The 27,856-nt window shown below is 38.0% G+C and overlaps 1 protein-coding gene across 1 annotated transcript; it reads right to left on the bottom strand.

Annotated features, from left to right (window-relative positions):
* NUS1 (NUS1 dehydrodolichyl diphosphate synthase subunit) lies at positions 1 to 27,856 on the bottom strand. The gene is made up of 5 exons (XM_082669201.1): positions 27,266 to 27,856; positions 13,251 to 13,376; positions 11,811 to 11,960; positions 7,842 to 7,941; positions 1 to 3,603 (listed from the first exon to the last, which is right to left on the bottom strand). Exons 1-5 carry the CDS (start codon positions 27,747 to 27,749, stop codon positions 3,513 to 3,515), a joined length of 951 nt encoding a protein of 316 aa, XP_082525327.1. The 5' UTR covers positions 27,750 to 27,856; the 3' UTR covers positions 1 to 3,512.

The following is a 27,856-nucleotide window of genomic DNA, read 5'->3' as shown; positions in this document are numbered from 1 at the left end:
TTAAAATATAAATACAAAAAAGTTCTAGGATTGTCACCAAAAATGTAATCAATGAGCGATGGTATTAGAAGTTATTTTCCTTTACATCTGCTTCTCTGAATTCTCTTTTTTTTTTTTTAGAATGAATGTGTATTTTTTATTCAAGTCGCAAGCAAATTTTTTGCACTTCCCTTTTCCACCAATTTTATCAGTTTATGTCCTATCGACTAGGATTCTGGCCGTATTCTTGTTTCCTGGGTTTTATTTCAAACTGTCTTGAACTTTTCCTACACTAACTTTTGTTAAAGGCATTTCCTATTAACTAAAGTTAAAAGGTGACCTTTGAGAAACAATTTCAGATAGAAATTATGCATAAAAAGCCAGCTATCTTATAATTAGATCCTCGAGTTAGAAAGTGAATACTCTATGCAACGTAAGACAAACCATAGCTCTTACCCTTCTATTTCCTGGTTTAACGAGAACGTCAAATTCCTTTTTAAAAGAGTACACATATACATTTTCAACTTGGCATTCCATATTCAGTAAAAAACTGTTCAGATTTTAATTACTGTGGAATTTTGACAATTTTACCAATGGCGAAGCTGAATTTTACCTGTTACCTGGCAAAAAGCAAATAACATTTTACGATTCCAAATGTTTAATCTGGTAAAAATGAGAATATACTTCAATCAAGAACTTACCATCCAAAAAAATAGTATTGTTATCTTGTCATATGAGTTTCTCATTACATTTTTGCAGTCCCTACATGTTTAGAATGTAGCATTCACATAATACTATAGTCCATGAAAAGTGTATATTCTTTTATTGTTTTTGTTCATACATGTCGTTTCAACTTTCAATAGTAAAATTCAATAAATTTGATTCCTTAATCATAAAAACTTGCTTTACACATTATTTACATGTTGCCAAAGTCTACAGCCATACAAAACATCACAAGGATTTGACTCTATGCATGGTACCATCACACAGAAAGAGGGAACTAATCAAGTAACATACATTCAAAGATTAAATTGTAGATGTGTACAGTGTATTTGGCACTGTTCATTAACATTATAACACATTCTTCTCTCAAGAAGGCATTATTAAGCCTTAGTCACAATATACCAGAATTTGCTATTCACATCAAAACCAGCTTTCAAACTTTCTAACAGTAATCAGTATTAAGAAACAAAACACAACCAGAATTTGGGAATGGAATTCAAACCCTCCAACCTCTTGCTAAGCTCCAAGCTGCCATCCATAAGGTAGGTTTAATTTGATAATTTTTCCATTGTGGGCAGTGTCAAGAAGAAACAATTTAAAGACAATATTCTTCAAAACACATCAAGACAAACAACACGTTTCTTTAAAGTTTTTATCAGTTCTTCTTGGGAGTGCAAAGGGACCGCTGATAATGCATAACTAGTAGATGATTTGGGCAGGAATTACAGAATGACTGATGTCATTCAAATTGTGGAGACTGTACTAACAGTTAAACTCATGGGAAGGATCTGGAATGCCTATATCTGAAATCAGAATCCTCAGCAACTTGTTTTAAGGGTCTCTTCCTACTTAGGACTATAACAGACTCAGGTCACAGGTTACAGATTTACTGTAATGTGTAACACTACACTGCTGTGAAATATAAGAAGAAATAAAAATACAAAGACTCAACTATTAAACCTTTAGTGGCTTTGGCTATATTGCAGTGGATAATTTATTTGCCTAACTTCATTTGAACAAATATTATTAAATCCCTTCACTTCAATCGGGCCCATTAAATTTAATTCATTAAAACCATATATATTCCAGAATGTTTAAAAAAGACACATGTTTATAAAAGGCATAAATTCAGTCTTCAACTAAGGCCAAAAAGCCTCAATAGAACATGCATGACAGTACAGGGGAACAGAAATAAAAAATTCTCTGGTAAAATTTAGAGATATGCTGTAGCATCACACAAAGCTTTTAGCAATAAATTAAGACTTAAAAAAAAAAGTCTCACAATGTACAAAAGAACTACAATGTGCAAAGTAATGTCACTGAACCAAAATTTAGTTTATATCGTTTTATTTCAAGTGTTTTTTAAAATCATAAATGGGGTTTTGGAATCCAAAGTCAAAACATTTATTCTTCGTAGCCTCAGAATTTGGCAAGCAATTCCAGACCTTGCTTTCCAAATCCAGTCTTCTTTGCTATTTTTCAGACTCTGAGACCTAGTTTTTAAACTACTCCATTCTAAACATACAATTTTGGATAACTATTGTGCACTTGTTAATAAGATTCTTCTGAAAACAGCCCATCAAATATAAAAAATAATGGTTTCTGTCCGAGTATCAGCAGTGAGGGAAGAAAAACTAAACACCTATCAAAAAATCATTTCTTCATTTAAAAAGGAACAGAACCAGTGCTGTTCTCTGCCATGAAAGAGAACATGCAAAATTAAATTACTTTTGTAGACTTTGGTAATGTTTTATTACCTACACAGGCCTCAATCTTACTTAAAGATCATATTTTTATGCAAAGTCACCGTCAGGATTTATTAAGTAAAAATCCTGGGTACTAACATGGTCCTAAATGTGCTATTCCAAAGAGGAACAGGTTACTTTTGAGGAAAAGAGCTGCCTCGGTAATTTCCCTCAAATGCTTATTTAAATAAACACAGTTAATGGAAATTTTTTAAACCAGCTTTGGGTACTATCTAGCCCACTGCCCACCAAACAGAAAAGGAGATCAAAACTTTCTTTCCTTATTCAGGAAAGTTTCACCTTTACTTTTAGGATTACAACCTTTTCACCTTTTATGACTGCCTCACACAATATTTAAAATTTTTTTAATTCTGCATTTCAATGTTGTAAGAGTTCTTTTTCAAGTGATCTTCACAACCCAGAACACAGACAACAGAGCGACATTTTCAAGTCACACTGACAATAACGAAGAGATGAAAATGGACGGATGTCTGAAAATAGGTATTCCCTCTGCTCCAAAGGTGAGCAAACTTTCAACATGTGAACAACACAGAACTCCATTCCTCTGGAGATCCCTCAAACTCAGAATGCTTCCATTTAATACGTCAATATACTATTCTTAAAAATTAAAGTTTGGTCACTTGGAAAGAATGAACAAAAGTTATTCCCCTCCCCCCCAAAGAACAACAAAACAGCTTTAACCACCCCTTTCTCTCCCCACAAAAAAGGGAAGTAGTTGGGGCTGAAGCCTGTAAATCTGAAATTTCAGCTCCTAAAACATCGCTGCTATTTGCTCAAAGGTGCAAGTCCACATATATCCTCCTCCAATACTTCCCCCATTTATAAGTTTATTTCCACACACACACACACACACACACTCACACACACACTCATTCACTCACATGTACTCTTACTCTCAAGTAAGACACTTTTTTGTGTTTGTTGATAAATTATGAGGATTATGAACTAGGTGTGTACAGGGTTTCATAGGTGCTTTGTAAACATCAGAGTCACTTGAGTCCTTTTCTCCAAAAGCCTGAAATCAAATTACACAACCAGGGATCACTATTTTCCCAGACGCTGTTCACAGGCTGCATATTGACAAAGGGCAGAGAAAAAGTCCTCATAACTGATGTTCAGGTGGGAAGGCAAAGAGCTGAAAAAAAAATAAAAGGAGAAAAAAAGCAATTAGATGATATGCTGTAATTTGGAGGGGGAACCAGACGGGTAATGACCAAAAAGATTAAGGACAGAAGAAAGTAAATTATAAGCCTAGAGTACATCAAACTATTTCTACTAAATGATTGTTAAACTCACTGTGAAACAGTTCAAATAAAATATAATCCCTCCTTTCACAAGAAGAGAAAAGCAAATTGTAGCGAGATGGAGATTCAGAACGTTTTTTTATTTCCAAGTTTCTAATTTTTATTTTTGAGGCTCCCTAACAATCTTGCACCACCAGGCATCTAAGACATAAATGTCATCTGATAGATCTCGTCTCCCTCCTTGGAAAAACCTTGTGTCTAAGCCATGAATTTCTATACTACTTTTAAAGAACACAAGGCAAGATTCTGCTGATAAAATTTATTTAAATTTATTAAAACTGGTAGGTGAGTCTACAAAAGATTAAAGCAAGAACGAAAGTGGCAAAGTACCATAAACGCTGCACTGGACTTCAGCCTTTCTAAAGGCAATCTACTTAGGATGATAAGACTTATCCTTTGCTCACACAGATCTATGGACCATTTGAACAAAAAATGTATACATTATGTTTCTTTTATTTTTTTTTGAGATTTTAAAGGGATTTTTAAAAAGTATTTTAATTTTATTGGAGTATAGTTCATTTACAGTGTTGTGTTAGTTTCAGGTATATAGCAACGTGATTCAGTTAAACATATACATATAGTCTTTGTGTGTGTGTGTGTGTGTGTGTGTGTGTGTGTGTGTGTGTTTTATGCGGGCCTCTCACTGTTGTGGCCTCTCCCGTTGCGGAGTACAGGCTCTGGACGCGCAGGCTCAGCGGCCATGGCTCACGGGCCCAGCCGCTCCGCGGCACGTGGGATCATCCCGGACCGGGCACGAACCCGTGTCCCCTGCATCGGCAGGCGGACTCTCAACCACTGCGCCACCAGGGAAGCCCAGTCATTCTTTTTTAGATACTTTTCTCATATAGGTTATCACAGAATATCAGGTAGAGTCCCCTGTGCTATATATACAGTAGGTCCTTGTTGGTTTACATTATATTTCTAATTCTAAGGATAAAGTGAAAATTACTAAGAGACATAACTTACAATGAATTCATTGGAATGTTAGCCCATTTTCAATTCTGACACTTTTATACTTTGGAATATTCTTTTATCCTCCAAGATGAAGGCACAGTGTAGTGCTAGAGAGATTCAGAACCTATTAAAGCATAAGTCCAGATTAATGCAAAACTGGAGAGCTATTTATAAAAGATCTCACTTAAATTTACTTCAAGAACTCGGCTTTGTCAGAGTAAAGCCAGTGTTACTTGAACAGTTTACAAAAGTCAGGCTGAATGCTGGCAGAGCAACACAGCATCCCCACGTGATGATTACTGAAGCCATGTGGTGAGCAACCAATAAATGAACAATATTTATCTCCACAATTTTCGATTGCTCAAGGGGGCAACTACAATGTGAAGACAAGCACTTTTAAGACAAAGTGAATATACAGCCAGAGGGTTTCCCCTTAAGTATTTTAAAGACTTAAAATAATTTTCAATAATTAACATTAAAAAAATCTCGAATTTATACAGCTTTACTTTGATGTTTTGGACATTTCAAACAGAATCAGAGCCAAGATCTAGTCAGATTACAAGACTCACATTAAGAATTCTACAGTCACATGAACATAAGAAAAGGACTAAACAAACCTACCATAATGAACTCCTGCCTGACCCTGTGGTTCTCTTCAGCTATGTTTTCATTATCCTTCCTTTTCTTCCCTTGCCAGGTTTATTGAGATATAACTGACATATAATCTTTATCCTTCCTCTTACTGCTAAGAATTCTGAAATAAGCCTCCTGTTTCCCTCCATTTCCTTATCTCTTAATAATCTCTGCTATCAATCTTTTACCTTATTCACTCTACTGAAATGATATTCTCAAGGACAAATGTAACGACTTTCTTTTTGCTAAAAGCTTGCTTCCAATGTCTTCAAACTACCCACTTTCCTAGGTTGTCTTCATTTTACGCCCTTTATCAACAGCCTCGTCTCCTATCACTCCTCAAGAAGCACTTAGTGTCACTACCCCTCAGTGACTCAGAAGCAGTCTTGTTATTTCCTGGTCTGTCCCATCAGGGCTCCAGTCTTCTTCTCTACATTGTGATCAAGATACTTTTCCTGTCATCACGGTGCTTACAGTCTGGTGGACGGTAGACAAATATAGAGCAAATAACATTATACAGCTATAAGAGACATATGTACAAAGATCTGTGGGAAAGCCTGTTAGGTGCCAGGATCTGATGCCCATGATCAGATTTAAATCCTCAACTCTGGATTAAAATGCCCATTTTACAAATATAGAGAAGTTTCAATAGCTTTCCAAAGTCATGTTAACAAGCTGCATAGCCAAGACTCAAACCAAGATCTATGTTCTAAGACATACTCTTCCTACCAAACCACTCCCAACCTCACAAAATATCACTGCTACCTTTCTTAAAGCCCACCTGAAAGGCACCTGAAATGACTTGGAAAACCCCCTGGGGTGGGGGGAGGAAGAGATAAGAGAAACACATATCACCATAAAGAAACCCAGAGTTTGGAGATTTGGGTTCTAATTCCACTTTATTACAAGCTTGAGTAATGTCTCTTCCCCATTTTCCTGGCCTATGAAATGAGGAGGCAGTACCGGATGACCTACAGCCCTCTCTGACCCTAACATGCTACGTGTTCTTTTCGTCTCCCTCCTGCCCCCAGCTTGAAGCATTTCATACAGGACCCCTTGGTACTGTTCTCTTCTATGAACACATTAGGGAAGTCCTCTATTCTCACAGGTTCAACTACTTCTACTTCCTAGGTACTGACAACTCCCAAAGATCCATCCTTAGCCTTGACTTCTCATCCAAGCATCAATTCGACATCTTCATCTGCTCTCTTAAGTATTTCCATCTAAACAGACTCTGGCCTCAAAATTTTCTTATTCCTGAATTCAACATCTTCCCTTCAAAATCAATGGTCCCTTGACTTTCCCATTTGTCTCAATAACACCATAATTCACCCAGTCACTTAGGCTTAAGAACTTAGGAATCATTTCATTTCTACTCTAGTTTTTACTGCAATTATTGATAGTAAAGTGCTAGGCCTGCAAGTATACTTGGTAATTAGTTCTCATGAGAAAGAAAATTTGTAGTATATTCCTCCTAAGACCCAGAATTTAAATATATTCTAAGGCTCCTAAGTCTCTCCTTTATTTTAAATCAGGGGTCTGCAATTACAGCCCAGGAGCCTGCCACCTGTTTCTTGTAAACAAGGTTTTATTAGAACACAGTCACACACATTTGTTGACATACTGTCCATGCTTGTTTAGCTATACTAGCAAGTGTTTAGTGGCAACAGAGAAGAGCAGTTCCAAGAGACTATATAGCCCACAAGGCCTAAAATATTTACCCTCTGGCCCTTTATACAAAAAGTTTGCCAAATAAGCAGTTACATTCTCATCAGTGTATTCTCCCATAAATTATAGGCATGGCCTCATCACTTGTCTTTTTACCTCACCCTTGCCCAAACCCAATCTACTCTAGTACATAGTTGCCCAACAAATCTTCCAGAATCATCATTCCCACATTACCCACAGGCTCATCAATTTCCTACTGCCTCTCTAAACAATTATACACATTCCTTATGCTGATATTTAAAGCATTCCCAATGTCAACACCCCCAAACAATTTGATTTCACCTTATACTGCTATCTAACACTAACTCTCTGCGTTGGTGTGGCCAGCTCCCTATTTCTTTCAAAGGCGATGTTCACGCCCTGCCCCTCCCCCCAGCCTTTCTTTTTTTTCCCCCTTGCTCACCCCCTACACTTCCCACCTTTTCTTTAATTACAAAAATTCTACCCATTTTATATACCCTGGATCAAGTCACATCTTTTCTGTGGAATCAACAACTCTGGCCCACAGCTTTCTCTCTCACTCCTGATCTCCTACGATGATTAGTTTCAATACCAAACATTTGCACAACCACATGCTCTCTTGTGTCTGAATCATTGATACAGGTTTTTATTTCACCACTGATACTGTCAAATACCTGAGGGAAAGGGTCCAGTATTATAATTCTTTGGGAATTCCCACCACATCTAGCACGGTGCTGGGTTCAAGAAACTCTTGCTGGATCGAACCAAAGTCAGTACACTTTTAATTACTTACACAATCTCAGTCAACCTGATGTGCCAGGGAAGAAAGCCTAGTGTGCTGTCCACAGGACCAAACTTCAATACTAAATCAGGATCAGGGAAACCATTTGAACCTTGGAAAGATAAAAAGACACATGAACTTAATACACATTGCTTACCAAAAAACGACCAATGGCAAAATCTGTTCATCAAATTGGTTTCTTATGCTTTACGTATCTGTTCTCTTCAGAAGCTTCATTTGTATGTTTCCATACCCCTATTCCATGGCCCAACATCTACTTTTATATCTATGTTATTTCCAAATGTGGAAGTTTTCTCTAAAGGCCATTTAACTGGATTGATTACCTGATAAGGAGACGTAACACAACTCCCATCCTAAACCCTATAAGTAGCCCCCAAATCCCATCTATCTTTCAAGACTCAACTTAAGTGTTCTCTTCGCATCCTGGGACCCTCACTGCTTTAAGGACTTAATACTTATTCTGGCCACAGAACTAAATAACTTCAGAGATGAAAAGCAACTTAAAAAGTTATCTACTCTCCTTCCTTCCCCATGCTCTGATTTTACAGAGCAAGACCAACTCCAGAAAGACCAACTTCTAGCTATATAGTACAAATGTTCTCAGTATTCCCCAGAGCCCAAGCTCCCTGGGAGGGGAAAAGGAGACTGTACACCTGCATCAACCAAGTTCTGGCCATTTTTTGCTTCACAGACTGGTTTCCATGTGAGATCTGGCTTGAGAGAAAAATGGGATAGAAATATTTCAACTGCTTAAAAATAAAGTAAAGTAAATCTTAAAATAAAGAATCACTGGTATAACAGAAAAGATGCTTTAATCCAAGAGACTCAGGTTTTAACAGCTTCTAATAACCTCAGTTCAGCCACTAACTTTCTGGTCACACAGTCTCTCCAGGGCTTAGTTCCTCATTTGTTAAATAAGGGGACTGCATTAGACAGGTCCCTTCAGCAGTAATAAAGAATTATTTCCACAACAAAGTCTCTTTAAAAGTCTATGTGGCAGAGTGAATAGACTAAGTAGAACACACACTCTTCTTCCTGCTAAAAAAGCAAATCCTCTTTAGTACACACACACAAAAAGAAAAGGCAAGAAGGTACTTCTGGCTAATAGTGGTGTGAAGAGGGTGACGAATCGTCTCCAAAAATAACATGTATTAAACTGGACAAAACCAATCACTTAAGAGCACTGGATATTAACCAGAGCAGATGACTATTCTTTAAAAAAACAAAACACCAGCTAGAGCTTCAGGTAAGAACTGTAGGTCTTTTGGTCTTCCTGCCTGGGAATGCCCCTAACCCCCATGTCTCTATCTCCATCAACTGAAGGAAACAGTAGTTTTACCAGCAGGGGACTGACAGCAAAAGCTAGCAGATTTGCTGCTTGTAGCCAAAATATATGGACTCAATTTGGAGGTTGTGGGCAGGAGGGAGGGAGCAATGGTGAAAACCTATGGACTCAAAAGGAAAACCCACAGCTTTGTTACCCCGAGGTTGTAGCCCCCCATTAGGGCAAGCAGAACAATGGATAGAAATTTAACAGGGAGATGCTGGAAACACTGGTTCATTTAAGCTCTCCATATATCCAGGCTGACTAGGAAAATACCACATGCAAGGGAAGAAGGAGGGCAAGCAGGACAGGGTGGCAAGAAAGTCCAGTGAAAGGTAACAGCCAAGGAGACCTGAGAACTGACTTGAATGCACCCTCCAACATCACACAAAGATCTTGAAAGCCTTACAAATTTAAGGTGTTTGAGCACAACCAGTGTGCAAACCACTGTCTGACACATTAAACTATGCAGACACAGAATGCCAGACTAAAGAATAAAATTAAAAATAGAAAAACTGAGCAGAGACAGCAGTAGTCACCTGTATTTATAGACAATATAATCCTGTATTTAGAAAATTCTAAGACTCTACAAAAACAACTACTAGAACTACTAAGTGAAATTTCAGCAAAGCAGGATACAAAATCAGTATTAAAAAAAACCAACCTGTATTTCCATATATTATCAACAAACAATCTGAAAATAAAGTTAAGAAAAAATCTCATTAACAGTAGCATCAAAAAGAATAAAAGTCTTAGGAATAAACTGAAAAAAGTAGAACTCTATACCCTGAAATTATAAAACATTGTTATGAGGAAAATTAGGACCCAAATAAATGGAGAGATATACTATGTTCATGGATTGGAAGATGAACATAGTGAAGATTGTGAAGATGGCAATTCTCCCCAAATTGAGCTACAGATTCAACTCAATCCCTATTAAAACAGAGTTTGTTTTTTTAAATTGACAAACTCATCTTAAAATGTATATGAAGATGTAAAGGACCCTGAATAGCTAAAACTTTGAAAAAGAAAATCAAAGTTGAAAGATTTACACTACTTGAATTTCATAGTTTATTACGGTAGGCTATAGTAATCAAGACACTGCAGCATTTTAAGGACAGACATATAGACCAATGGAATAGAATAGAAAGTCCAGGAAAAAACTCACAGATTCATGAAAAACTGATTTTCAATAAAGGAGCCACAGTAATTAAAGGGGGAAAACACAGTCTTTTCAACAAGTGGTGGTGGATAAATAACTGGTATCCCTTACCTCACATCATTCACAAAAATTAAGTTAAAATGGATTAGACTTAAATATAATAGCTAAAGCTATAAAAATTCTAGAAGAAAACAAAGCAGTTGCTTCATATTGGCAATAAGAGTGGAGATTAACTGCAGTCACAAGGGAACTCTTGGGGGCGACAATATTCAGAGGGTTTGCTTCTGTCAGATTAATGAGTTAACTTAAGGATTATGTACATTTTCGTTTATCATGGGTCTAAAACCCCTGCAGTCAATACATGGTCTCCAAAGGCTATCTGAAGGATTACCTTTGGTCCCTGCATCACTTTTAGGACATCCTCAAAACTACTCTCTGGTTGGGGACTTATAGGATCCAGGAAACAGTCAACACCCCAGTAACCTCTGCCTCGAGAACTCCTACAATGGTTTACTTGAAGCCTATTCATTCAGCCTCGATAGTTAGTCAATGACAGAGCAGAGAATAGGAAAGTAGGGTAAGAAGTGAATAGTCAATGAAAGTAGGGAGTTAGTGAGACCAAGAGGCCAGAGAGGGACTGTGCTCTGTAATGGACATGTCAAAGCAGAAGAAACAAAGAACTGAGGGTTAAATAAATGACTGAGAATTAGAAAATGGATGATTAATAAGTAAGGTAAATGGAGAATCTATGTGAATGAATAAAAAATATGTCTGAAATTGTATGGCTATAGAAGCTATCAGCAGACATGAATTTGTTAGAAATATTGCCTTTCTTCAAAAGGATCAAGGATAATGCTAATAAGCAAAAAAAACCATAAAGTTAAGGCAAAAAGTTCCTAGGGAACTTTAGAGAGAATAAGCAAACTAAAGGCTTTTATAAACAATTGAAGAAAAACAAATAAAATATGTTACACTTGGTATAACGTGACAAATATAGTGGTAAAGTTGGTATAACATAAGAGAAAGAATACTATAAAAGGAGTCACGGATGATAGCAGTATAATATTCTTGGGATTGTTTCCTAAATAGCTATTAAGTTCAAACTTAATATTCAAGAGAGTTCAAACTAAAAAGAATGAGGAACACTGTATGTCAATTATATCTCAATAAAACTGGAAAAAAATAAATCAAAATAAATTTTAAAAGAGGGAGGCAGAAGCAGAAGACCTATTTTTAAGAATATTCATCACTTCCCCCCAAATCCTTTTAGATCGATCCTCTCCTTTACCAATAATTCCTCATGCAAGTCAGGGGAATACAAATTTCATTATCTCAAAACTATTTTCACATGTATGTCTCTAAACTTCAGAAACATAACAAGTATAATGACAACAACAATAAAATGGAACTTAGATAGTCTCCTTCATATTGTACCCTTGTGGGACAAAACTAAGAACAAACATATATGACTTACTAAGTAAACTGTCTAACATATCTACATCCAAATCTGTGCATTTCTTTTGCTGCTGAGCTACTAACTGGCAGAAGTCTTGAGCAGCTCTCACAATATCTGCTTTTCCATCTTCTGGGGACAGCACCTTCACTGCCGAGTGGCAATTTAAAACTGGAGGAAAAAAAACAAGATATTTTTAAAAATACCCTCTTCCAGATATATTTCAAAATAACTTAAGGACTATGTACATTTTTGTTTATCATGGGTCTACAACCTATGATATTAAGAAATATTAAGTTCAGACTAAAATAAAAGTACAGTTCTTATAGTAAACAAGAATCTTTTAAGCCCTTCAATTTCAATATTAAAACATACCTGGCTACTCTCCTCTGAAAGAACCAATATATAACATTTGTGTATATATTTACATACAGCCTTCTTTTCAAAGTGCTCAGAATGACCTTGTATCTGTGAATAAATCCTCTAGAAAACAGAAATTTTAATTATAGGGTAACTTACAATTTCCTACTCAAAACGCCATCTACAATTCTAGTACAGTCAGCACTAACGCAGAAGACAAAAATGAAGACTATAGGAAAAAAATGTGCTTCAATAGAATATGAATTGTCTGTAGCACACACACCCACCTTATCAAATTCTGATTCTGTGGAGCTGTTTTACAATTGATAGGATTCTAGGTAACTGACAGCAATGCCCAATTCTTTTTTTTCTTTTTTTAATTAATTAATTTATATATTTATTTTTGGCTGTGTTGGGTCTTCGTTGCTGTGCGTGGGCTTTCTCCAGTTGCGGCGAGCGGGGGCTACTCTTCATTGCACTAGGTGGGCTTCTCATTGCGGTGGCTTCTCTTGTTGTGGAGCACGGGCTCTAGCCGCAGGGGCTTCAGGAGCTGTAGCGCACGGGCTTAGCTGCTCCGCAGCACATGCAATCTTCCCGGACCAGGGCTCGAACCCATGTCCCCCTGCGTTGGCAGGCAGATTCTTAACCACTGCACCACCAGTGAAGTCCCAATGCCCAATTCTTGTTTATGCAATTCTTTGCCTGGTAGAGGTTCAATTATGTTCATTCTAATCCCATTGAAAAACAAGTTTTGCCTCTATTCACATATTTATTTCAATATTACTGATCTATAAATACCTCCATTCTTTGGATTCTCTTTGAATTGGCTGTAAAATCTACCTGGTTCCTGGTTGTTTGAGTTAAATAAAATCTTTAACATGTGTTTATTTTTTAATATCCATGAGTCATGATTTTATCTTTTTCTGAATATTATCTTTTAACAAGATGAAGAATGAAAAGTCTAACTCTGGTGATTAAAGATGGTGATAATAAAGACTAACAGGGTAAAATTAATAAGTAAATGAATGAGTAACAGAATCTGCCTCGAAACACAAAACATATCTGCATATGTTAGATATTCAATTTTACACTCACACTTACCTTGATCATCTTTGTCATTACTATTTGCAAACTCTGGTGAGTATTTGGAACAATCTAAGCCCAGGAGTTCCTGCTGTTGTTTTAAAATTTCATCCATCAATCTGGAATTATTTCTTTTGAAAATACCTTAAAAAGAGAAAAAAGGGAATCCCAACTAGGTTAATTTATCCTCTTCAATGATTAACGGATGCTTGTTGTGAAAACAACACTGGATCCAGAACTGAACAATTTCCAAGTGAATCACTGATGACTAATCCTAAACTAGAATCTAAAAGGAAAACATGACAACAAAACTCTGTTATTACAAGAGTCTGGCTTTGGGCTAAAGTCAAAAAAAAGGACAGGGGTAACAACTCTGCGTCAATATGAATATGAGAGAAATTTAGACCTAGAAAGAAATTTTAAGAGACCATTTACTTGACACCTTTATTTACAGATTAAGAAACGGATGCCCAGGTCTCAGTAAGACCATTAAGAGACTTGTCAGAGAACTTATAAACTGCAGCAGTGATCCAAAGCTTCTATCTTCCTCTCTCCCAGCCTAATGTAATTCCCCTACAGATTTACTCTGTGCACACAATACTATCACCTCAATTTGATTCATTTGTTCTTATGGTAAGAAGAAATAATATGAATTATGTAAAAAGCAGAGAATAGACAAAAGTACAGAAAGCAAAATTTAGTAAATTCAAACAAAGCATGAAAATATATTACATAAAATTGTTTCTGATCCTCCATGCACAGAAAAATTAAAACTATAATGACTATCATATCACTGAGAAAGATGAAGGAACTATGTGACATATATTTAGTATAAAACTAATACAGAGAGCTCTAATTAAAAACAATTTGGCTATTTTCAGAGAGGCCAGCTTTCTAGTGGCCATTGCCTTTTTGATCTTTAAAAGTGTTCCTTCTCTGTATTCTCAGTCCTGTCTTTAAAACGGTTCAAAGATTAACTGTGAGAGAGAACATAATAAGTATATACATAAAATAGCACAGAATCTGCTGAATACGCTGTATAGTGGCAACTTGGTTGAATATGTGTAATAGCAGTTCAAGGATGAAAGCAGTCTCCTTCGGTAGGGAAACACTTTGTAAACAAACAAGCAAGACTTCAGCTGAGCTGACCTCAGAAAGTTAAAGTGAAGAAAATGGAGAGGATAGTTAGATGGGGAAGATGCTTAAGAAAAAAAGCACTGAATGCTCAAAAGGCAGACAAATGCTGCTGGTACAAATGATTTGAGAAAAGGGGCAAGGGAATAGGCCTAATTTTTATTCATTTTGCCTACCCAATGGTAACCACTCATTTCCTGTGGAAATGTGTGGAAATCTTTATCTTTAGGAAAACCAACCTGGTGACAGTTTGGTTGTTGGTGATAGAGAAAGCCTGGCAGCAGACTACTGCAATATTCCACACATAATTTGATAAAGCTGTGGAAAAGGATTCACTACAAAAGACGAGTTGAGAGAATAAAGAATATGACTTGATTGGAGGTGCACAGAGAAAATTCTGTGACTTTAATCCTGGATAACAGAAAATGATAACATTTTTAAAAAGAAGGGAAATTCTACAAAGAGAACTGGTTTGAAGGAAAAGACAAGTTTAGTTTTAGACAGGTGATGACAGAATATTTAAGTGGGGTTATTGTAAAAGTGATTAAGAGACATGAGGAAAGGGTGTTCAAAAGAGGTCATATAAGCACCAAGTGGGTAGGGCTCTTACTGTTTTGCTTACAAACACAGGGCCCTGAGGCTAGCACAGGGCCAAGCACAGAACAGACACTCAACAAATAAATGTTGGTAGCAAGACCATGACAGGTCAGAGACCTGTTTCCTTCTCAAAATCCTATCCTCATCCCAGCTCGTGTGAGTATCTTCCCTTGGATCAACTCCCAATCTGCTCCTTGAATGGCCGCTTCTCACTCTGCACTGAATCCTTTTCCTCTTTCCCTCTAAATGGAGATTACTCCTCAGAGTTCCTACTTCAGCCCTCTTCGTGTCCATGTGCTCCTCCCTCTCTGGTTCTAGTCACTCATGGGACTTTAATACCACTCAGCATCAGGACCAGGGTAATATGAATAAGACAAAACTGGGGGGAAGGGGTGGAGGGTAGTTTACAAAAAAAAACAGTAATTAAGATTAATAATAACTTGGTGTAAAGTTATTTACATAACTGTCTTTAAAAATTAAAATTAATGCAAAACATCCATGATGAACAAAATATTAAAATTTTAAGTAAAAACAGGATCAGCATTTTGTTCCTAACATTTTCAGTTCATTCAAACATCTTATCTTACCTTGAAGTTCTGTAAGCATCTGAAAATGAACAAATCTAAAACTTGGCAGCTTATCTTTTAAAGCTAGCTCTCAAACACTTATATTACATCAGGTTAAAAAAAAGAAACAGTACTGTAAGCGTGAAACTTATATGCACTTAGGGATAAGGCCTAAAAGAGAACAGGCAATATGAGAACAGTAAATATGTAAGGTTGATGGGACAATAGGTGATTTAAAATCATAACTGCTGTAAAGCTGTTTATATTTTTGTTTAAAAACAAAAAACTTGGGCTTCCCTGGTGGCGCAGTGGTTGAGAGTCCGCCTGCCGATGCAGGGGACATGGGTTCGTGCCCAGTTTCGGAAAGATCCCATATGCCGCAAAGTGGCTGGGCCCGTGAGCCACGGCCGCTAAGCCTGCGTGTCCGGAGCCTGTGCTCCGCAACGGGAGAGGCCACAACAGTGAGAGGCCCGCGTACCCCCCCCCAAAAAAAACAAACTTAGCCCTTATTCTTGTTGTTCTATTTATAATAAAGACATCACTACCTGCTCAGTCAACCAGGCATCCTCCTTACGCTCTAGCATTATCACCACCACCCCCAATGCCCTATTAAGATGCTAAGCCCTTTACTCTTCTACAGCAATGTTTCCCTGTACCCATTTCCTTTTGTCCATTGTCCCCACTGTTTCAAGCAATAGTCTTCTTTGTAATATTAGAACCACCTTCTAATGGGCCTTCCTGCCCCTTCTAGCATGGATCACTAGACTAAGTACCAGATTGACCTTCCTAGGCTACATCTGTAATCCTCGCACATTCCAACTTTATTATCTTCAATGGCTCCCAAAATGCTTAATGTATCAAGAACAAACTGCTCAGATCAGCATTAACATTCCATCCTACGCTTCCATACTCGGTAGGTAGAAATAATGTATGTTTATGAAATAACGGAAGCTTCCAATTTCTCTACAGTACTCTATCCCCAGTATAAGGCAATTAGATTGCCTTATACTGCCCCCCCAAACACCTGGAGTGACTCCAACCTTCATCCTTTGTTACCTCCCCAGCCCCACACCTATAAAATTCTAATTCTTCACAGGCCAGCTGAAATGTCATTTACCCTCAAGAAAACTTTGAGTCCCCCAGCCAGATTGAGCCAGGCTCAATTTCTCTTCTGACTTACCTCACTCCCTCCAAATACCCACATTTTGCTCAAACTCCTTAACAAACCAATATTCTACTTTTTATTAGTTACAGCTTAACTCTCCCCCACCCCACTGTACTGTAGTCTTACTTGTGCACTTGAGTCTTACCCATTTCTTTCCCCCTAAGGCACCTTCCACATAGCAGGAGTTCAACGTTTACTTAATAAACTGAATTATCAGTGCACAGAGTGCCACCTAACAACAACAAAACCTAAAAGGACATGTCACTGAATGGAATTTTTAAGAAATTTCCAGGAAACTCTCACAATAAAAGGAGACACTTCCTCATTGCATACAGGCAGAAATTCTGTTAAAAAGAAAAAATATTAGAGGCACAAAGTACCTTCTATAAAGAAGACCTCCATGAAGTTATTTTAAACTGAACCTTTGTCTTGGCTGCTTTGGATGAAGACATGAAATTAAAAAGTATAGCTTCTGAGAAGTGCTAAATGCATAAATAAGATAGATTGCCAGCAAAATAATTCCTGATACCTCACAGCTTGACCCCCATCCAGAAATCTGATTATACTCTATGGTACTTATCTTATTTCCCATAAGCAATATTCTCAGCTTATAATTTTCTTCAGGATTCAAAGTCTACACATACACACTTCACATCACAAGAAATGCAACAAGTTATAAGAATGACTTTGACTGAGACAGGCAACTCCTCTGGCGATATCATAATAAATTGATATGTGGAAGAGTCTTTTTCTCATATCATAATTCATCTTGTTTGCCTTCACAGAATCTAAACTAAAGCCAAAATGATGTAATATCAATAAAAGAAAGAAACTATAACAAAAGTCATTTTATGCAAAAGGAAGTTGAGACTGTATTCATTTAGAAATAACTAAGGGAAAAACATTAGCAAATACTCAAATTTTTCAGAAACCTGTATTTTACAGAGTTATATAATAATGAACTGCAAGAATTATTTTATCCCATCCTTTTACAGATGAGGAAATAGACCCAGAAATGTCAAGCAATTGTCCTTGGTCAAGAGTCTAAGACTTTGGACTGAAATCCAGGTCTCCTGGCTTCTAATTATTCAATTCAGTAACTATTTCTAATGCTGATAACCAATGCTAAATCCACCTTACTATTAAATTTTGAATTTCCCTCCCCCCAAAGTTAAACTTCATAAAATAAATAAAGCTGACCCCTTTCCAAATGAGCAGAATGTTTTGAAAAAAAACTAAGACTAGAGCTCTTTTTAAAAAGGCTTTTAAGAAGTCACAAGGTAACAGATATTTGAATTCTTTAAGAATGACTTGGGAATATAAAATAAGTTTTTGCAATAATGACTTAAAGAATTTTACATTATGCTTGTTGCTCTACAACTATATCTCATGCACTCTCAATTTCCCACATGTCAGCTAACTGGAAACATATATAGAAAAGCTACATGAAAGAGCCGAAATTTTTTAAAACACACACATGCACACACCCAGAAAAACCTACAATTTCCAAGAAAGAATAAAATATTATGTCAGGAAAGGTGGACCTCAGAAAGACAACAATGTTTTTGGTGTTTTTGATAAACACTAACTATACCAAATGTAGATTTCTTTTTATATCCTAAGAAATATCCTTTTCTAATTCTAGTATGATGTTCAAAGTTTAGACAATAAGGATATGTCCCCTAACCATCCTTCCTAATAAATTGAATGTCCCTTAATCTTACTATCATAATACAATTATTTCTGGTTTTTAACATTTCCTAGCCTTTGTCCACATGCATGTGTAATCTTGGCATATATGACCATGCAATTTTGTATCCTGCTTTTTTCACTTGTATAACTTGTATCCTTCTTTGGTGGTAGTCTCATGATTGTTTTAACAATTGCATTATTTAACAATAAAGGTCTGAATTCAGAAAACATTCCAAGTACAATGGGAGGCCGTTGGAAGGTTTTATTCAGAGTTTGAATAGTATTACCAAAAAAGATCACTTTGCTGGTGGATGAAGAATGGATTATACAGGGGTCAGAACAGAACTGAAGATAAATTAAGAGGCTACTACAGCATTAATCCAGGTGAAAAATAATGAAAACTCAAACTTGGACGACTACAATGAAGAACCAAAACAAGTGGCAAATTTGGGATATATTCTAGAAGATCAAGATTAGAGGTAGAACATGATGTAGAAGACTCACATCTAAATTTTTAGCTTGAGCAGTTGGTTGGAAGGTATTTTCTGAGATTGGAAAAAAGCTGAGCAAGGCAGGTTTAGGGGGGAAATTCAAGAGTACTGTTTTAGACATGTTAAGCATTTGAGATGCCTAAAGAAATCAAAGTGGAGATGTTAGGTAGGGTGAGATAAAGGAGCCTGGAATTATAGGAGAGATAAGGACTGGAGATTCAAACCTGAGTGTGAGCATTGGAACAGAGTCACACCATTCGTTTATGGCCACTTTCTGGCTATACTGGCAAAGTTGAGTATTTGTGACAGGGACCATACAGCCCACTAAGTCTAAAATATTTACTAGCTGGCCCTTTAAGAAAAAGTTTTCTGACCTCTGATCTAGGAGATAGGGTGAACATCAGAAAGACAAGGGCACACATACAGCACAAAATCCTAGGACATCTCAACTTTTAGAAGTGGAGAAAACAAGCCAGACATAAGGCTCAGAAGGAACAGTCAGCAAGATAGGAAGAAATCCAACCACACATGATGTCATGGAAGCCAGGAGAGAAAATATTTCAAAGAGAGTGGAATTAAGTATGTCCTATCCACCAATCAGGTTATATACTGTTCGGGATATAAAGACCTTATTGGGGTCTTTAATAGTTAAAATTACATTTTAGAATTACTTACAAGTTTCAACATTCAGTCTACCCTAACAATCAACTATGTACACATTAACTGGGTAATAACGCCATAATGTAATAGTTTTTTCGAATTAAGGGAACCAAGAGTTTAATTAAACAAGTATTCAATCAGTAAATCTTACCTGTATCCCTTAAATACTGCTTCTTCTAAAATTTACATGAACTGAATAATCAATTATAGAAAATGAGACTTTAAAAATACACGTTTAGTATTTCTTTTAGATCTGAAATTTGAACTTTTATGTGATTATTCCTTCCCTTCTATAGAAACAGATTTTTAAAGAAATATCTAGCAAGTGTTTATAAGAACAAGGGAAAGGAAGGGAAGAAAAGCGAGATAAACATTGAAGCAATCTCTCTGGTTACAAAGCATCTCACCAGCTAAGGAACTAAAGTAATACTTTTTTGCAAATAAACACCCATCCTTCGAAATAGTCTACCTTTCTTCTTTTAAACAAGACACCTAAGTAAGTTATCTGGTAGTTACCCTCATTTAATTCTCTAACAATCCAATTATAACACTATTAGAGTCAACCTTCAGAGAAAAAAACATATGGAACAATAATTAAAAAAAAATCTACCAATAAAATTTTACATGACTGAAGTAGTCATAACAAAATAAATCTTACAAGCCATTAAACAATTTTATTTCAAGAGAGAGCCCCAGGAGGGCTTCCCTGGTGATGCAGTGATTAAGAATCCACCTGCCAATGGAAGGGACACGGGTTTGAGCCCTGGTCTGGGAAGATCCCACATGCCACGGAGCAACTAAGCCCGTGCACCACAACTACTGAGCCTGCGCTCTAGAGCCCATGAGCCACAGCTACTGAAGCCCGCCTGTCTAGAGCCTGTGCTCCGTAACAAGAGAAGCCACCGCAATGAGAAGCCCGCAAACCGCAACGGAAGAGTAGCCCCGCCCCCGCTCACCGCAACTAGAGAAAGACCGCGCTCAACAACGAAGACACAATGCAGCCAAAAATAAATAAATAAAATACATAAATTTTAAAAGAGAGAGAGAGAGAGAGAGAGAAAGAGCCCCAGGATACCTCATAGAACAACAATTATACTGGAATGAGCATGTTGTACCAAGAAAGATATGCGTGATGGTGGCACAGCATACGGGAACGAGCGCTGGCTAAATTTTAAGTCCCAGTTCTTTAGCAGGAGAGATGTTTAAAATAAACTAGCCAAGTGGGCTTTCTCAGTCTCTGACTGCACATTTTTAAAATGAGAATGTCTTCCCAGACTCTGCTCACCTGACAAGGAAACAGTTCAATACAGAGCAGGAGCTCCATAAAATTAAATTTAGTTGATTAAAAAAGTCAAGTGTGTCCTACGACTCAAAGGATGAATGTTTATATTAGTAGTATGAAGAAAATTCTATTTACCTTTAAATATCTTTAACAAATTATTTCTACTACCTCTAGATAAGAACCCACTTTACCAAGACTTTAAGATGACACAACATAATCAGGAAGAGTACTAACATGACTGTACTGTGGTTACATTCTCTTCTCAGTGGAAGTCAGTACAGCATAATGCTTAAGTACCAAAGCTTTGGAATAAAATCTGATTCAAATTCTAGATCTGCCCCTTCCTATATATGGGTTCTTGGTTTTCTAAGTCTCAGTGTCTTGACTGCTAAAAGTGCTAAGGATTTAATTCACTTCTTTGCATAGCATCTAGTGCATAGTAAAAGTGCAACAAAGAGTAATTATTACTATTAAGGAAAGGTTTATTTTCATACATAAATCCAGTATTGTTAAATAGAAAGGTACTCAGAGAATGAGGTCAGTTCAAAAGCAGGACAGAGCTTTTCAAAGACAAAGCAAAACTGGGGATGGAACAGTCAAGAGAGGCTACTTAGCAGGTAATAGTGAGAATGATGTACAAGGATCTATTGATAGCTTTTGACAGGTAGCTAGCCCTTTGGTAGAAAAAGAGAAGAGGACATCCCAGGATGTTAAGGTAAATGTGAAATTCTGTATATTTTTGAAATGTACTATACAAAGGTGAAGATTAGAAATAGAATGTTCCCTTACATGAGTTTCCACATGAGGGAAGACAAGTACTCTAGTTTGTATTGTCTGTATATCAAATCTAATCACATTTCTATTTAGACTTTCAACACTTCTGGCAACTCTGTATTTCAGTGTAAGGAGAACAATACTTGATAAAATTATATTTCCCAACAGCATCTGTGTCAGTGTGCCAAATAAGTAAACTAGGACAAACTATGTTCATTTCCCCCCACTACTTTAATTAAGGCTTCTGGGTACTGGTGTTGGGAAACAAATTACAACTCAGTTCATCATTCTTATCTACAAGAAATGCAGCCCCTTCTTCCAATTCAAGGAATATATACTGACCTACTCATTACATGCAAACACCAAGCTACAATCTGTAGGTGAAGCAACAATGAGAAGGACAGCTAGCATCTGCAAAGCTTACAATCTAGTAAGAAAGTTCGGGCACATATACATAGGACTACTACTTCACAAAATGGAGAATGGAAGTACCTTTAAAGATGTACGATATTTAAGGAGATTCAATGACAGAGCAAGATTAGGAATGGAATAGCCGAGAGAGACTACCTAAGAGGTGATAGTTTGGATAGACTTAAAAGGATCAATGATGGCCTTTTGACAGCTAGATAGCCATTTGCCAAGAAAAGGAGAAGAGGACACTCCAGAAGGAGGGAACATCAAGTAACCTAATTATGGATGCAGCAAAAGGGACATAAAATAGTGAGAAATATGTTGAGAAGGCTGGGAGTACACAGGGCAGATCTTTTAAATTCTTGTGTAAGAAATCTGAATCCAAAAACCATTTCCTACGATACCTAGTATAGATTTACAACTACGGAAATAACACTAAAAAGAGCAACACAAAAGGTTTGTTTTGTTGCTGAATTCTCACATAGAAGGCAACGCCTTATTCTGGATCACTCCAATTTACAGTAGTATTAAGTAATAATTAACTGCAGCACTATTTACAACAGCCAAGACATGGAAGCAACCTAAATGTCCATGGACAGAAGAATGGATAAAGAAGATATAGTACATATATACAATGGAATATTGCTCAGCCATTTAAAAAGAATGAAATAATGCCATTTGCAGCAACATGGATGGACCTAGAGATTGTCAAACTGAGTGAAGTCAGTCAGAGAAAAACAAATATCATATGATTGCTTATATGTGGAATCTACAAAAATGGTACAAATGAACTTATTTACAAAACAGAAATAAAGTCACAGATGTAGAAAACAAACTTATGGTTACCGGTGGGGGGAAGGGTGGGGGAGGGATAAATTAGGAGATTGGGATTGACATATACACACTACTACATATAAAATAAATAATAAGGACATATTGTATAGCACAGGGAACTCTACTCAGTACTCTGTAATGACTTATATGAGAAAAGAATCTGAAAAAGAGTGGATATATGTATATGTATAACAGATTCCCTTTTCTGTAGAGCAGAAACTAACACATTATAAATCAACTATACTCCAATAAAAATTAACTAAAAAATAAAATAAAATAGAAATAAAAAAGTAATATTAAGTAATAATTAATATTGAGACCCACCCAAGATTATCTTCACTTATGAAAAGGAACATGAAGGATGAATGAATAATTTGATGTAATACAAGTAGTAGGGTATCCTTTCATTTGTGTTAGGGTCAAACTTCAATGTGCAAATGTATCATATAAGTAGCTTAATAAAAATAGAGATGCTCAGGTCCCACTCCCCTAATTTGGTCTGATCAATAACTGTGCTGAATCTGTATTTTTTATAAACACCCCCAATGACTCATTCACGGATGGTCCACAGACCACGTTTTGAAAACTACTGCCCTACAGCAAGGTTCTCAGCATGGCACCAATACAGCTGAGCAACATGAACAGGTTCCATCACTGAAGATAATAATGTATCTGTAGGTAACTTGGATCTAGGTGTACTTCAAGTGAACCCAAGCAAGCATAACACCCCTGAGGCTACAGCACCAAAAGCCCCAAACTCCAATTTTTGTACCAGCCCCATTATGGTCTTAAATTATAATAATGTAGACAAAATAGCCAAATCTCCCTTCTAGAATTCTGAGCTCAAGAAATACCTGAGAAAACAACTCCAATTTCTGACAGATGAAATTATTACTTGCAGAAATTCTTGATGATAATCAGGAAAGAGTGCAGGTAGATGAAAATATCAGTCTGTTGGCAGAGTCAAACCAAGGTAAATATCAGTGGATTTTTTTTAGTCTAAGAATTAAATATAATCTAAATCCAACTATAATTAGAATGAACACTGATTTAAATACAAATTTGGGAGGTTAAGGGGTACAAGACAGGGGAAAATGGAAGGTGGTACAGTAGCTCGTCTCCAAGATGGCTGCCACCAGCCCCAGCCCCGACTCCTGCTGCACAAGCCATCTTCTCATCGAGAGGTAAAGTCTACCGCTCCATTTTCGTGATTTGGGGCAGACCTGTGACTTCTCAGACCAAGAGAATACACCAGAAGTAACACTGTATGATCTCCTAAGCTAGGTCATAAGAAGTCATGCAGCTTTGGCCTTTGGCTAATTCTTTGGGAACGCCTATAAAAGAAGTATGACTACTCCAAGGCCACTATTAAATGAGGAAACTTAAGCTAGCCATGTGAAGACAGATGACCAACCTGTCCTCATCTATTCCATCCATCACAAACCAGGCACTAAATGTATGATAAGAAACCTTTATGTCCCAGCTACTACCTGACTGTAGCCTTATGAGTAGAACTAACCCCAAGGAAGAACTGTCCACCTGAACCGAGTCAACTCATAAATTGTTTTAAAACACTATGCTTTGGAGTAGACTACAAAGCTACAGATAACCAGAACAGGTGGCCAAGCCTTCATCCTACCTCATTTCTCAACCTTTCATTACATAAACTTACCTATTATATTTACTGATCCCAACACACTGCTGGATGCTGTTGTTCAATCTACTCTAATGGGAATGCTGCCAACGGGGAATTCCCCATTCTCTCTCTCTTTCTCTCTGTCACACACACGCACACACAAAGAACACTGTACTGATTATGCTAATCCAAATTCTACCTATTTTTGCAAGGCCCATCTCAGATGTCACCTCCTATGGACATATGGAGGTTACCTTGCTCCTCAGGGATTTTTCTCTTTTTTTCTCCTTAAAGTCTCTTCCATTCACTAGCATTTATATATTAGCTTGCATTAATTTTTAGTAACTATCCCTAACTTGAGTATAAACTCTTTGAGACAATTTCTTGTACTTCTTTGTATCCCAGTAGGTACTCAATAAATTGACGTTTAAGAGTATGTCAATAGGATTTTTAAAATCAGTTAAATATTTACATAGAAATAAGTTTAAGTGAAAGTTTGGGAAAACTGAATATAGCTTAAGTATTTACAGTTCCCCTGAAAAAGGAATAATTTTTCTCACATATCCACATGGCTTGATCGCTCACCTCTTTCAGGTCTACTCAAAAGTCACGGGGGCTTTCTTTGGCCACTCTATTTAAAACCGCACCCCCTACTCCACCACTGACTTTCAACATTCCTCTCCACGTCCCCTGCTTTATTTTTCCTCTTTGCTTTTATGATCTAATACATTTTACTCATTTATAATATTTGTCAGACTTCCACTAAAATGTAAGTTCTATGAGTGTAGGAATTTTTGTCTGTTTTTTTCACTGGGGCACTCTCATGCCTAGAACAGTATCTGGTACTTAACACACACCCAATCTGTCACCTGTTAAATGAATGAATCAATCAGTCAAAACCAAGGATGAGTAAATTGAAAGCCTCTTATTTCAAACAATGAAATTAACCTTTATCCCTTATTGAAATTGCTTTTACAGTAGACACAAAATGCTCTTGAGTCCATGCACTGAAAATGCTCCGTAAAACTCCTTTTGCTTAGCTTGACTTCTTCCTTTTCACTACCAATCATTTTTCTTTTAGCGAATATGACACAGGCTATTTCTGAATCACATCAGCAACTTAAGAACAGGAATTGCCAGAACAAGGAAGTGTGGCAATATTATAATCTGCGTTCATACGCAGCCACCAATTTAAACTATTCAGCTATTCATTTTCCTTCTCTACTAGAAGGTAAAGGTATTTGCTTTAAAAGAATCCCCTGGATATAAGTGACTCACTTAAAGTGAATTCACCACATAGCTCAACAGCTTTAATTAATTTCCGTTTCTGCTTCACTTACTTTTTTCCCCCAACGTTTCTGTTGCGTTGCTTAAGCAAAGAGTGCATCGCCTTATAACAGTCTTATGATTTCTATTGTTCTGGCAAGCTCCATAACATGTCAGCCCCTGAGTATATTAAACTTTACCTTTCAGGGTAAATTTTCATTTGATGATGACAGGCTATGAGTCACCATACTCCTTGCTGGCTGCAAGGAAGGCAATCAGTCAACCAAAGATTACTCTAATAGCCTGCAAGAGGTGCTGTCTGACCTCAACCTAACCTTTCTGACAAAATGTCACACTTAAACCTGCCTAACAAAGACTTAAAGATTAAAAATCAAGTTGTAGCTTCTGTGAGCATACCAGTAATTTAAGGTACTGAACAGAGCCTAAGACACTAGTTTTCTTTCCTTCATACCAATACTCCTAAATCATTCTTACCTTTAAGGAAATACCATGGCTTTCAGGATTTGACTGAAACCCAAACATGACATTTAGAGCCTTCCCCAACCTGATCTATTCATTCTTCAACATCCGGCTTAAACGCCATTTCCTCTGGAGGAACTTCTCAAGTTTCTCCAATGAGAATTTCTCTTCCCCCTTCTCACAGCAGTTACTAACTCCCAACATTTGTTGCTACCCATGCCACTCATGTGAGTGTGTCTACCCTCCACCCCACAAGCCTGAGAATCCATGAAATTCAATGTAAAAATCCAAGGAATATGCCCAGCACTGTGCTTTAGGTTTGTAGCTACGCGAACAATGTTGAAGTCTTGTACCTACAAAAATTCCCTACAGTGAAAATTTCCTCAATCAAAACTTATGGGAGGACAAGTACTGTGTTGGCCCCTGAGGATCAAGGATCGCACAACAACCCAGACCTCCGAAGACAGACGGTGACCACTTTCCTTTCTGTCTATCCAGTCTCTCACGTACTCTTCATAAACCCACTTCAAATGCCACCTGTCCCCAACCACTTAGCTTACGCATAAATCCTCCACAGCCTGCGGTGACTTAAGAACAGTGCCTTGAGCCTCTCTGAAGAACCACTGCGGTATAACAAAAAGGTAAATCTGTGGAAAAGCACAGACTGGCTAAAATTTCAATCCTCCTATTACTACCTCTCTAACTTTGGACAAATCAATGAATGTTGTTATCTCAGCTCCCTCATTTGTGAAACAAGGGTACAGAAACATCATCCACCTTAGTGGGACATTATAACGAATAAGAAATATTTTTAAATATGTAGAAGGCGACTGAACCGAATTCAGGAACTTAGTTGGTGTCCAATTAAGCCTATCTCCCTTCCTCGAAAGCGCCAGCACCATAATTTGCACTTAAGGGCCTCCGGACGAGGTAACTCGCGGAGCCGGGATGGCTGTGCCGAGCGACGCGCCCCGGGTCCACCTGCCCGATGCGCGGTACCCGCGGCCGGAGACGCCCCGGGCCCCCTACCCGCTCCCGGTCTCACCTTGGTGGTCGTAGACACTAATGTAAGAAATGCCCACGGCCATACACCACACCACGAGGCTTGCGATGTCCGAAAAGCTGGGCTCCTGCTCCTCCTCGGTGATCACCAGGCCCATGTGCACAGGCAGCTTCTCCAGGGAACGGCCGTCCGCGCGCCAGCGTAGCCGCGGGTGGGCGGCGACCGGGGTCGGCCCCCCGCGCGGATGCCGGTGGTGACGGCGGTTCCTGCCGTTCCTGCCGACAGCCAGGAGCTTGGGGAGCGTGAAGCCGAGCGGCGCTAGGACCGCGGCGGAGGCGGCCCGACAGCAGCGCCGCCAGATCCAGTTCCAGGTGCCGAACCGAACACGGAGCCAGGAGGTGAGCGTGCGGTGCAGGCAGAGCAGAGCGTGCAGCACCCGCCACACCAGCTCATACAGCCCCGTCATACTCTCGTGGCGCCCGGGCGCCCTCCTCTCTCCTACACCCGCGGCGCGACCGCTTCTCATCCGGCCCTGCAGCCGGCGCGGGCCATCTCTCCGCGTTCTCCCGCCCCCCGCACCCGAACCCCTTTCTACTGCCAACACCTCACCGCGCCCCCGCCGCCATCTTCCTC

This window comes from Grampus griseus, assembly GCF_964374135.1.
Source record: "Grampus griseus genome assembly, chromosome: 13".
In the NCBI taxonomy this organism is placed as follows: Eukaryota; Metazoa; Chordata; class Mammalia; order Artiodactyla; family Delphinidae; genus Grampus; species Grampus griseus.
Note: the sequence above shows the minus strand (reverse complement) of the source record. Positions and strands in the feature narration are given on the sequence as shown.

Bases quoted from the DNA above. Each gene is read 5' to 3' on its own strand.
- NUS1 (XM_082669201.1), bottom strand. From the start codon at position 27,749: ATGAGAAGCGGTCGCGCCGCGGGTGTAGGAGAGAGGAGGGCGCCCGGG. The intron at 13,377-27,265 runs GTGAGACCGGGA...TCTCTTTTTAAG, and splicing joins TAGTGTCTACGACCACCAAG to GTATTTTCAAAAGAAATAAT. The intron at 3,604-7,841 runs GTAAGTAATTAA...TTTTTTTTTCAG, and splicing joins ATCAGGTTGACTGAGATTGT to CTCTTTGCCTTCCCACCTGA.